This window comes from Diceros bicornis, chromosome 18 (assembly GCF_020826845.1).
Source record: "Diceros bicornis minor isolate mBicDic1 chromosome 18, mDicBic1.mat.cur, whole genome shotgun sequence".
In the NCBI taxonomy this organism is placed as follows: Eukaryota; Metazoa; Chordata; class Mammalia; order Perissodactyla; family Rhinocerotidae; genus Diceros; species Diceros bicornis.
In genome coordinates this window covers 44799020-44811052 of record NC_080757.1, presented here as the reverse complement: position 1 = coordinate 44811052, position 12033 = coordinate 44799020, and the positions used below count along the sequence as shown (strand labels likewise).

At 35.1% G+C, this 12033-nt stretch overlaps 1 protein-coding gene across 4 annotated transcripts in view; it reads left to right on the top strand.

Moving 5' to 3' along the window:
- Positions 1-11546, top strand: part of CDC27 (cell division cycle 27) — a 68724-nt gene extending 57178 nt beyond the window's left edge. For 3 of the 4 annotated variants that reach the window (XM_058561280.1, XM_058561279.1, XM_058561282.1), the window contains 3 exons: positions 6145-6219; positions 7012-7168; positions 8367-11546. In XM_058561280.1, coding sequence (XP_058417263.1) covers positions 6145-6219; positions 7012-7168; positions 8367-8449 — 315 coding nt within the window. In that variant the 3' untranslated portion in view covers positions 8450-11546. The other variant, XM_058561281.1, reaches the window with a different exon arrangement.
- The last annotated feature ends 487 nt before the right edge of the window (positions 11547-12033 follow it).

Below are 12033 nucleotides of genomic sequence, written 5' to 3'. Positions count from 1 at the left end.
TTATCCCTTATAAATATTCTGTATATAGAAAGACAGTTTTTCCAACCTCTTAGGACCAAAATATGTGAACAAGTGACAAATGAATGTGTGTGCATTATTCAACAAATATTTATTGAGTATCTGTTGCATATCAGGCACTAGAAATATAGTGGCAAGCAAAGCAACCACATTTCCTGCCTTTGAAGAGGTTACCATCTAGTACCCTTCTAGAGGGAGAACAGACAGTAAGCAAATAAGCATAAAAATAATACATGTCAAGTTCGTAAAGGAAAAGTATAGTGAGATATGAGACCTTATATCAAGGAGACTAGGTCTAGTCTGATGTCTTTCTCTCTTTACTTCTCTGATTTTCAAATTATGGAGTGGAGCTGTAGCCTGAAAAAAAATATCGAGGAAAGAAGATAAGGAAAATTGAGGAAGAGAAAAGAGGCTAAAGTGACATGGGATTTTTGTTATCATCTACTCAATCATAAACCATGAATCCAAAGTTTTGATTTAAAGTTCAGGTTACTTTTTTAATAAATGCAGGCTCTTCTTACTAAAAGGAGTAAAAACTTACCAAAAAACTACCCAAAATTTAAGTGCACAGAAAAACTTGGGCAAATATTCCATTTTAGTCGATTCTTTCCCTAGAAATCTAATCTTCCGGTACACATTGAAATTTGCTGAAACTGAAAAATACAAAAACAGTGATAAGCTCGTAACTATTTTCAAGACTAATAAAGATATATAAAAGGATCAAATGTATAATTTACTCAGTAATTTTCATCTATTCAGTAATGCTTTTAGTCTTACTGTGTTTTTCCTTATGAAGGAGTGGATGTCTAGTCCTACTGTTTTTGTCCTTTTAAAAAAGCTGCTTTTGGGGCTGGCCCAGTGGTGTAGTGGTTAAGTTCACTCGCTCTGCTTCAGCGGCCCAGGGTTCACAGGTTCAGATCCCAGGTGCAGAGCTACCCACTGCTTAGCAAGCCATGCTGTGACAGGCGTCCCACATATAAAATAGAGGAAGATGGGCACAGATGTTAGCTCAGGGACAATCTTCCTCAGCAAAAAGAGGAGGATTGGCAACAGATGTTACCTCAGAGCTAATCTTCCTCACCAAAAAAAAAAAGCTGGGGCTGGCCCCATGTCGTAGCAGTTAAGTACGCACGCTCCACTGCTGGCAGCCCTGGTTCAGATCCCAGGCGCACACCGAGGCATCGCTTGTCAGGCCATGCTGTGGCAGCGTCCCGTATAAAGTGGAGGAAGATAGACACAGATGTTAGCCCAGGGCCAGTCTTCCTCAGCAAAAAGAGGAGGATTGGCGACAGATGTTAGCTCAGGGCTGATCTTCCTCACACACATACACACAAAAAAGCTGCTTTTAAAGATTTTATTTATTTATTTTTCCCCCCCAAAGCCCCAGTAGATAGTTGTATGTCATAGATGCATTTTTTTTTTAAAGACTTGATTGTGCTTTTAAATTTAATAAACATTTTTCAACTTTTAACTTGCTCTTTGAGGTACTGTAATTATAATTCAACATTTGTTTTCATGTTTTTTTCTTTCATTGTACTTCTTTAGATATGTGATCACATTCTTCAATTGAAGGATTTTATTCAATTTATTATTCTTAAAGCCATTTTAATGTCAACACACCTACCACGTATGCCTTATGAATCAGTCCGGTACTTGCTTCAAGAAGCCCAAGTTCTAATCTGACCCGTTGTTCAAGCTATGATAGCTATAGCCGTTTTTGAGTACCAACTTGAGACTTGACTAAATTATAAGACCTACTTTGATGCATGGATTGGATATAGGTATATCCAATATACCTATATTAAAATAATATAAAAAGGGGCATGAGGAAAAGTCACTGGTTGCTTCTGAAATGTCTTCGCTCCAAAACGAAAATCAAATGGTGTTAGAGGGCTACCTCAACCTGTCTATGACAAAAACATTGCTAGATACCACCCTGTTTAATGTGTTGTATTGATATCTAATCCTGTAAGTCTTAAGTCTTTTAGGACGAAAATGAGAACTCTTATGCTATGTTACACACTATTTCTCAATGAGTCTTTGTAATTAGATTATCAGAGGGAGGGGGAGGCATGACAGATGTATGAAATTTTGCTAACCATTATAACATGCAGTCATAGAAAGAAAACACATATCAATTCTGAACTGTGTGTAGTGTAGCAGTGTAGAGGGATTGGGGTTCATCATCCTGATTAAGATTTCTTTAAAGCAGTGATTCTCAAAGTATGGTCTGGGAGTTTCTGGAGGGTCCCCAAAAATCCTTTTAAAAAGTCCACAAGGTCAAAAGTATTTTCATAATAATATTTAAGTGTTATTTGCCTTTTTCACTCTCATTCTGTCTTGAATGTACTGTGGAATTTTCCAAAAGCTACATGACATGTTATCAGATTGAATGCAGAAGCAAATAAGAGAATCCAGCTATCTTCTATTAATCAGAGATTTGCAAAAATGTTAAGCAATGCCACTCTTCTCGCTGACTTCTTGTTCTGAAAAGTTTTTTCATTAAAAAAACATGTTAACATTTAATGGGTTTATTGTTACTTTTAAATTGATGATGGATAAATACTTTTTAAACTTTTCAAATTTTAATTTTTGATATGGTAAGTATTGATAGCTATAACCCACATTAACAAAAACTCCTTTGGGTTCCTCAATAAACTTAAAGATGTAAAGGAGGTCCAGAGACCAAAAAGTGTGAGAACTGCTGCTTTGCAGTATTGAAATCAGTGTCAGGCTTCTTCTGTGTGATACAGGCTTCATCAGTCCTTATCAGTAAGTTTGACGGGTGTAACTTGAGTAGTCTTAAGTAACTAATATCCGTGACCACATTTTGATTCGATACTCTATTCTTTCATTTTGGTCTCTATTCCATGTATGTTTTACAATAGTTAACACTATGGAAGGAGAAAAGAACAGTCTACCTCTTAGAATTATCATGTGTAGTAAGTCTGCCATTCCCTGACATGCAGGTATGATTCTCAGACTCATTCAACAGTCCTTTGAGTTGCTTTCTTTTGGGTTGCCAGCAGTTAGGAAGAGGGTGAAGTGTTAAGGATGCACCAGAGCCCCCTACATGCTTGTGTAAAAAACATAGCGTTTTATTTAAACAAATAACACTCCCCATGAAAGTGTGTGTGTGTTGCCTTCAGTCTTCTTTTTATTATAGAAAATTTCAAACGTCACTATGATATAGTGAATCTCTGTGAACCTACCACCCAGCTACTTTCACACTACTTCCCATGAAAAGGTTTTAGATAAATCTTTTATTTTAGACAATGCCAATAAAAATTTTACAAAAGCCAAGAAATTACATTTGGCTTTAGGTTAAGGGGGGAAAATATATTAAACTTTTTTGGAACTGTAAAATAGGATTGGTTCCTTATTCTTTATACTCTTTTTAGAGGAATAAAACTAAAGTCTTATACCAATCGATGAAGAAAGAAATCCTCTTAAGTTACCTAAATTTCACAGTCCTCTGATACTTTACTAACCCACTATCTTTGATCACCGCTTTATTCTTTATATCTTTGTGGGGGTTTTTTTAATGAAGGTACTATGCTTGTTAAAAAAAAAAAATTTAAATAATATAAAAGTACAAAAAATACAAAGTCTAATGTGCCTCAGAAATTTACCTTCCAGGGAGGAGCCCTTTTAACAGCTCAGATCATACTTCTCCAGATTTTTTTCTCATTATATGTATATTTTTGAATTGTTCCTAACAAAGTAGGCTTATACTATTGTGGTAAGCAGAATAATGGCCCCTCAAGGATGCTGATGTCCTAATCCTGGGTACCTGTGAATATGTTACCTTACATGGCAAAAGAGACTTTGCAGATGTGATTAAGGATAAGGACCTTGAGTTGCAGAGAGTATCCTGGATTATTCAAGTGGGCCCAATTTAATCAGATAAATCCTTAGAAGTGGAGGATCTTTCCCATCTACAGTCAGACCCAGGATGAGAAGGACTCAACCTGCCTTGGCTGCCTTTGAAGATGGAGGAAGGAGGCTACAGGTCAAGGAATTCAGGCAGCCTCCAGATGCTGAGAAAGACAGGGAAACAGATTCCCTCCAGAAACGAAGGCAACCATGCCAACACCTTGATTTTAGCCCAGTGAGACTCATATTGGACTTCTAACCCATAGAGATGTAAGATTAAAAATTTATCTTGGGCCGGTCCCGTGGCTTAGTGGTTAAGTGCGCGTGCTCTGCTGCTGGTGGCCCGGGTTCAGATCCCGGGTGCACACCAACGCACCGCTTCTCCGGCCATGCTGAGGCCGCGTCCCACATACAGCAACTAGAAGGATGTGCAACTATGACATACAACTATCTACTGGGGCTTTGGGGGAAAAATAAATAAAATTATTTAAAAAAAAAAAATTTGTCTTGGTTTAAGCCATCAAATTTGTGGTAATTTGATATGACAGCAGTAGAAAACTAATACAACTACACATACTACTTTACAACTTGGCTTTCTTCACTTAACACTCCTATGAATAGATACTTTGTATTTATCTTTTTTTTTTAACCTAACTTACATTGGATTTTGTTTTACTACAAAGAGATATAGAGAAGAAAACAAAAAGTAGATAACCTCTGTGGACATTAAAGGAAAAAAATATAATATTTGTAATGTTAGAAAATTGAAAAAGTAGAGAAAGCTACTGAGTAAAAAATAGAACCATCCCCTCCCCAAAAGTAAAACATTCTCACCTTGTTTAGGGGCACATATGTATTGATTTCTTCCAGAAAAAAAAAATTATGCATATGACCACATAAATATAAGTATAAAATATTTATGCAACTATCTACATAACTGTGTGTGGTATGTATGTTTTGTTACAAAAGAAATAGTACTATACATACTCTCTTGCATCTTGCTTTTGCTTTTTTTTTTTTCTTAAAATTACAATTGAGCACCTACAGATCTGGTGTTCCATAGAGGATGGACTGTATTTAACTAGGCCATGATTAGACACACTTGGATTGCTTATAGTGTTTTGCAATAACATGATGGGTTGAATGTTCTTATAAAGATGATTTAGTGAACTTTTTTGAGTATATCCCTGGGACAAATTCCTAGCAATAGGGTTGCTGAGTCAATGGTTAAAAGCAGTTTTTAACCTAATAGATACTGTTAAACTGTCCTCACAAACAGGTTGCTTCAGTTTACGGTTCCATCCTCAGTGATGAGAATACCAGATTCTCCTCACTTATGGTAACTTTATGCAAAGTTAAATTATTTTTATGTTTGTCCATTTGCTAGGTGAAAAATGGATAGTTTCTCTTTTGGAGAGCCAACTTTAGTTTTAATCTTAATATCTTTCTTTTAAATAAAAATCTGATTCTCCTATCTTTCTTCTCAATCTCCCCAACCCTTTAGCAATGGTCAGAAGATTACTAGACAGTTTTAACTCAATTCAGAGGGTTAAATTTTAGGCTTTTCATCATTAGTTGAAATGGCAGGTTGGTTGTAGTGCTTGAAAAGCTTTAGTGCTTTCATTGGGGAGAATGCCTATTAACAGAACTTTGGAATTGTTTTGTTCTGCAACAAGTCTTCAAAACTCTTTCACACACAATATGATAGAGTATTGTTATTTTAAATAAAATTGAAAATTGAACTTAAAATAAAATTTAAATTAAAATAAAAAGCAGGGATTGTCGCCACCTGCATGTATGTGTGTGTTTTCAATGTACTCTGGTGAATTCCTGTCGTTTCTTAGTTCATAAGCATTTTTCATGCATTTTATTTTCACAACAACAAGAATTATTGCAATAAGGAAGGACATCGAGGGCCGGCCCCATGGCTTAGCGGTTAAGTGCGCACGCTCCGCTGCTGGCGGCCCGGGTTCGGATCCCGGGTGCGCACTGACGCACCGCTTCTCCTGCTGTGCTGAGGCCATGTCCCACATACAGCAACTAGAAGGATGTGCAGCTATGACATACAACTATCTACTGGGGCTTTGGGGGGAAAAATAAATAAATAAAAATTATAAAAAAAAAAAAGGAGATACATTGATTAAGATCTAGTAAGCTTTAGTTAAGATGATTTGGGAAATCAAATAAAAACACTTGCTTAGTCAAAACTTTGTAAAATTTTGCTACTCTGTTTTTCTTTGCTTTTTTCAGTCTGCTTTACAAGAACTTGAAGAATTGAAACAAATTGTTCCCAAAGAATCCCTCGTTTACTTCTTAATAGGAAAGGTAAAGATTGGGGCCATGGTCCAAAAGTGTGACTTTCGTAACAAATATTAACTTTTAAAGAATAAATGTAATACTTCTTGTGCAACATCTATTGAGCAAATTCAATTAGAGCTCTGGAAATAAAGAATGGATTTAGTTTTAACATTTAAAAGATAATATCCTAATGAAAGAGCAAGAACACACCCCATAATCCTAACCTAACTATGGTTTTGGAAGTATATTAGCACTTGCAACCACAGACCAGTAATGAGTTCATAACTGAGACTCCCTCGTGGAAAGCCCTTAGCTTCCAGTTATCAATAAAATACTTAGATATCCCCCCAAAGAAGAAAATTAAAAGCACTGTGTTGTCTTAATTAGAAGAAATGGCTTCCAAGATTTCCAAGGCCAGACTAGTAAGGACTTTACAGACTGGGCCCCTAGATGCCACTTGGTTAAGGTAGCTGGGAAGAGTGGACAGGTGTTGAGAGTTGATATAACTCGTTTAAAATCAGTGTAAATGAATGCTAATCAAGCAGCTTATAGTCCATTTCTTTCCATTGTCATTGTTCCAGAGTGTGATTTATTGGAAGCTCACTACCTGAGAGAGGCAAGGAATTCTGAAAATAATATGTGAATATATGAAAAGGAACTCAAAAGTTGGTATGAGTTCTTCTATAGGATGAAAATGTCCTCATCAGAATGGCTTTATAGCACATAAATCAGGAGCCTAACTTAAATTATAAATGTTTAGGATTTTATAGTAGAAGCTCACAACTTAATGAAAAATGTAGTGCTGCTGTTTATTTTTAGGTTTACAAGAAGTTAGGTCAAACGCACCTCGCCCTGATGAATTTCTCTTGGGCTATGGATTTAGATCCTAAAGGAGCCAATAACCAGATTAAAGAGGCAATTGATAAACGCTACCTTCCAGATGATGAGGAGCCAATAACCCAAGAAGAACAGATCAGTGAGTATTATTTGTATGAATTAGGTTTGCATGTGGTTACTCAAACCAGAGAGCTAGTGAAACACCACATCAGAGTTAGGTAAGATGGAACAGATATTTCTTTATGACATGGAATAAGCACAGAAACTTTTTTGAGTATTTAGAAAGGTACCTTTTGCATAAGGATTTATGGGCTGCTTTTTTATTTTTCTAACCATGGTATATTCTTTATACCAAGTGGAATTTCAGGAAAATTAAACAGGGGGATATAATAACAAAGTGCATATGGAGTCAAGTAAGTAGTCTCTGTTCTGGATCTAGTTTGCTGTGTGATTTTGACAAATCCATTGCTGATTTTTACCTGTGCCTGAATTTATGTTTGCATATGTAACTAATGCCTGCCTTATCTGCTTCATAGGAATGGAGTGGGGGAAAATAGATGATAGATGTGATGGTATGTTGGAAACATTATACGTGCTAAGTGAATGAATAATAAATTTGTGCACATTTTAAAGTATTGACAGATCTGTAGTAGTGGCTGTTTAAATTCTGAGTAGTTCTTGCAAATCCAAAATCCAAAAATATAGCTAATATGTATATATTGAGCGATCAGGAAAAGAGGAGGAAACAAAGAATTACAGTTTAAGGCAGTACTCTATCCCTAAATTGAGTATGTATCTTAACCAGTGAGAACCAAGACTTAATGTATCAATATTTTTTAATAAGAGAATTGAGAAACTTCTGATGAGATGAACTAAAATGCCTTTGTTCCAGAACACTTGGTGAAAGACTTTAATTAAAATTTAAAATCCCTACAATCCCAATAGCCCTTTTTAAACTGAAGGTTATATTGCATATTTCTGTGGACTAGCAAGGATTATCCCCAAAGTGGAGTCAACGACTGGAGGGAATGTCAGTCTTTTTTTAACGTCTGGAAGAATTAGTTCTAATTCCTAGCGTAAGAATAAGGAATTCGTTAGGGAGAGGCAGTTTTAGTAGTTAAAACTCTTAAAAGTTGAATGCAATAAACTGATCTTCTCGGACATGCTGTAAAATAAGGAACTTGAATTCCATTTTATTGAAGGATGTCAGAATTTTTAAGGGTCTTTATTTAAGGTCTCATCTCTCTGAATATAATAGTTTTCCTTACTTGTTTTCATGAACCAACAAGAAATATTTGTCAGATACCTTACTGTGGACTTTTGTTTTATTTTTAAAGTGGGAACAGATGAATCCCAGGAAAGCAGCATGACAGATGCAGATGACACACAACTTCATGCAGCTGAAAGTGATGAATTTTAACTTCTGGAAATCAGACTTTTGCAACTGGATGTGTGACTAGTGCTGACATGTTCTTGTCCTTCCATATACTGAGTCTTCACTCTTGAGCCGGCAGTGTCATCATCCATCACTTATACCATGAGTGTGCCACTTTCATTGGACCCTGACTGTACACAGAATGAAAGGCAGTGCAATATTTAGCTGCTAACAAGACTGGCTCTTTCACCAGTATGAATGACAATTTAGGGGGGTGGGGTGGGGAACTTTCTTTTCTTTTTTTTCTTTAATCTACCTTTGTTGGAAAGCTATCATGGAAGGAAGAGTTATGTTTTATCTTGAAGGAACCATTAGATATGGAAAATAGTGATAAACCAGAATTTCTTGGTCATTTTTTTCTAAAATTTGTTTTTATTTGGTTCTGTTCCTGATAAACAGAGTGACCTTCATTTCTAGGTTCTTCAAGAATGGTGTTAGCAAGTGCCAGATGGAACAATAAAAGACATTGCCTATAACAGAGTAACTTGATTGCCAAGGAATGTAAATTACCTTAAACTTGCAGTGTCTCCCATAAACAAATGTCATGGGCATATTGGGACTCATGTAGGAATCAAATATCCCTCCATACAGTGTACACTTCTTCTTGGCAAGAATGCTTTAATGTCTAACCAAGAATTTTAATTTATTCATCTGCTTCAGAGTGTTGATCATTGTTGTCTTGGTATTGCAAACTTTAAAGTTGGTCCTTACCATATTGCCTCTTCTCTTTGAGCTCTGTGGGATCACCTTTAACATTGAGATGATAGAGTGGTTGCTGACTGAAAAGCCAAAACAAGGCCCTTAATAACCATTTAAGTTCACCTTAAGAATCAAAATGAGAACACTAAAGTGGAGAGACTTTAAGAGATCATCATAGTGAATGCCTTAATACATTCAGAATTATACCATAACCTTGAATCTATATTTGTTCAAGACAGTATCTCTTTGACTTTTCTAAGTGTTTAAGCAGAGTGTAAGAATGTGTGGTTACCTTTGGTTGAGGTCATTTCCATTCTTTTTGGCTCTCTGCTTCAAATTACTTTCAGTAGTGTGAGTCACCAAAACATTTACTGAGAGTGATTGGGTAATTTTTAGCTGCAAAAAAAACCCGTTCTTATGAAGGAGATCAGTTGTCTCCTGAGTTTGTCATAATATAGGTTGGTGTCTTTGGGTAATGGCCACAATTTTAAAAGATCTAATTATGCATAATAAAATGAAAATTATTGGAATTTCACAGTAACAGATTTAAAGTCTTAAATTGTGTATCTCCTTTATTGTAATGAAATTTTTAGAGAAACTTTAGTTGTTCACATTTTAAGTGCCAATATCAATATAAAAAATTATAGTTTCTTATGAAGGACAGGCCTACAGTTATTACTTTGGATTATTTGATGAAGGACAAACTTATCTACTAGTTACCTGTATTTTTTAGTCAAACTGTGAAAATAAGGTGGATTACATAAGATGTGAAAAAAATTTTAGCCTATAGACTCAGTAATTTTCTATCATTTACTGTTAATCTGCTTATTTGAATGTGGGTTAGATACCATTATAAATTAATTCAAGTCAGATTCTTAGATTAGGTATTGGGTACCAGAGAGGTATTTAACAAAATTTCCTACCTAAATCTATGTATATGTGCTGCCTAAAAGAATAATTTATACAAAAAAGGAAAGGTTGGGAGTGAATGAGTATCATTAAGAATTCCCAAAGCTAGCACTTAGATTCTAACAAATATTCCATTTTATTATCCATTAGTTCTGTAATATTTAATTTTATATTCTTTTGTTTTTTTAATTGGCAAATCATAAGCCAGCTGTGTAACAGTATCAAATACAGAGGTTCGTAGAAAGCTTCAACCTGAGCTCTATGTTACAAAGCCTGGAGAAAGCTAAGCTCAGAGCATAATTTGCTGATGTATATAATTAGTTACCTTTTTGTAGTAGGAATTTCTGTCCTGTGCCAGAGGTGAGAGTCTTTCTGGTACTAATTTTGAGACCAAGGATAAAAGTATAGTTGTAGAAGGCACACCATGGCAATAGCTGGCTGAGGGACACTCAGCCCAAGTTTGGCCTTATTTCATTTTTCCTCACACCTACTTTCAAAGTCGTTTAGGTGTCTGAAGCCTTATTTCCCACCTAGTAACTGTTTTTGACTTTCTTTTTTTTTTTTTTTTTTGCATGGAATAGGGATCAAATAACCATAGGAGGACATATATTTTGATCAAGCAAAATATTTGCTTCAAACTTCAGAAGTTACTTTGAAGGAAATTAAAAATACTAAGTACTTTGACATCTTTTCTTTCTCTTAAAGCTTTTTACACAAATATATATATATACACACACACACTTTTGTTCAGAAGTTATGTTGTGGCATTGGATATTTTTTTCCCCTTGGAAATGGTTCTTAACTCTGAGATTTTAGAAGGTTGAAAATATTTTTTCCAGAGAACAGTGGTATTCAAAATAATGAAAGGTGGTCCCTTCTTTTTCTGTATTTCATTACTTTAAAATTTTTATTTTTTCCAAGAACTGCAAGTAACATTTGAACCATGCTGCTGTTGTACCTTAAACAAAAACTCAGTGATAACCAGTATTTAGTCTATTAAAAATGCTCTTTTTGAAGAAAAAAGTTTGGAAGTCTCTGATTAGTCAGAGTATAGTATGGGTCTTCACTGAGAAATATGGTGACCCATTTTCTTTGTGAAAACCTGGGAAAATGCAAGTGTGGGTGTGATGTGTGTGTTCTATTTGCATTGAAACAATGTAATTTTTGTCTTCTTTTTGCTTTTCCTGACTTATTTCAGAAATTGTACAGTCTTGGGGGGGGAAAGTCTTTTCTGTTAATATATTTGCAGTTCATTAAAGGATATGGAAAATCCAAATAAATTACTTTTGAAAGCAATTTATAATCAAGTTGTTAAAGCTATATAAGAGCTGTGCCATCTGTATTTTTATAGTAAGGTACAGCAAAATAGTGAAAGATTGCAGTTTTGTGTTCCACAAAAGTCTAGGGCAATGTTTCTCTAATTTTTTTTTTACTTACATCCTCTTCTAATATATATATATATTTTTTAAACTCACATCCTTTTTTAGTATTATTTGGAATTTCAAAATAAATATTGTGACAAAAAAATGGTAATTTTTAGAATATATTTTTTTCAAACTACAGAAGCCCCTTGCCAGCAGCTGCTATTTTGCATGTCAACTGCTTATTCTTTAATCATGTGATTTCTGAAATTCCTTTAAAAGGGACACAAAGCTCTTTTGTTCCAATTAGAATCTATTTTAAAAATCAAGATCTGAAAAAAGGAGAATATAGACACTAAATTTTACTCCAGTTTGATATCTTGTAGAGAGCTGAAGGGTTTTGAAGAAAGGGTAGCAACAGAGAAAAACATATGAAGTAGGATGAGCTAGGCAGATCAGAGGGCACAACTCAAACTTCATAACCTTCCCTAGGACCCGCCATTTACTGTCAGCTGGACAGGGATAACTAGAAATGTAGACATTGGCTTGTTTAGCCACTAATTAATGATTCATGAAGGTTCAGTATAGGTTTTATTTTTC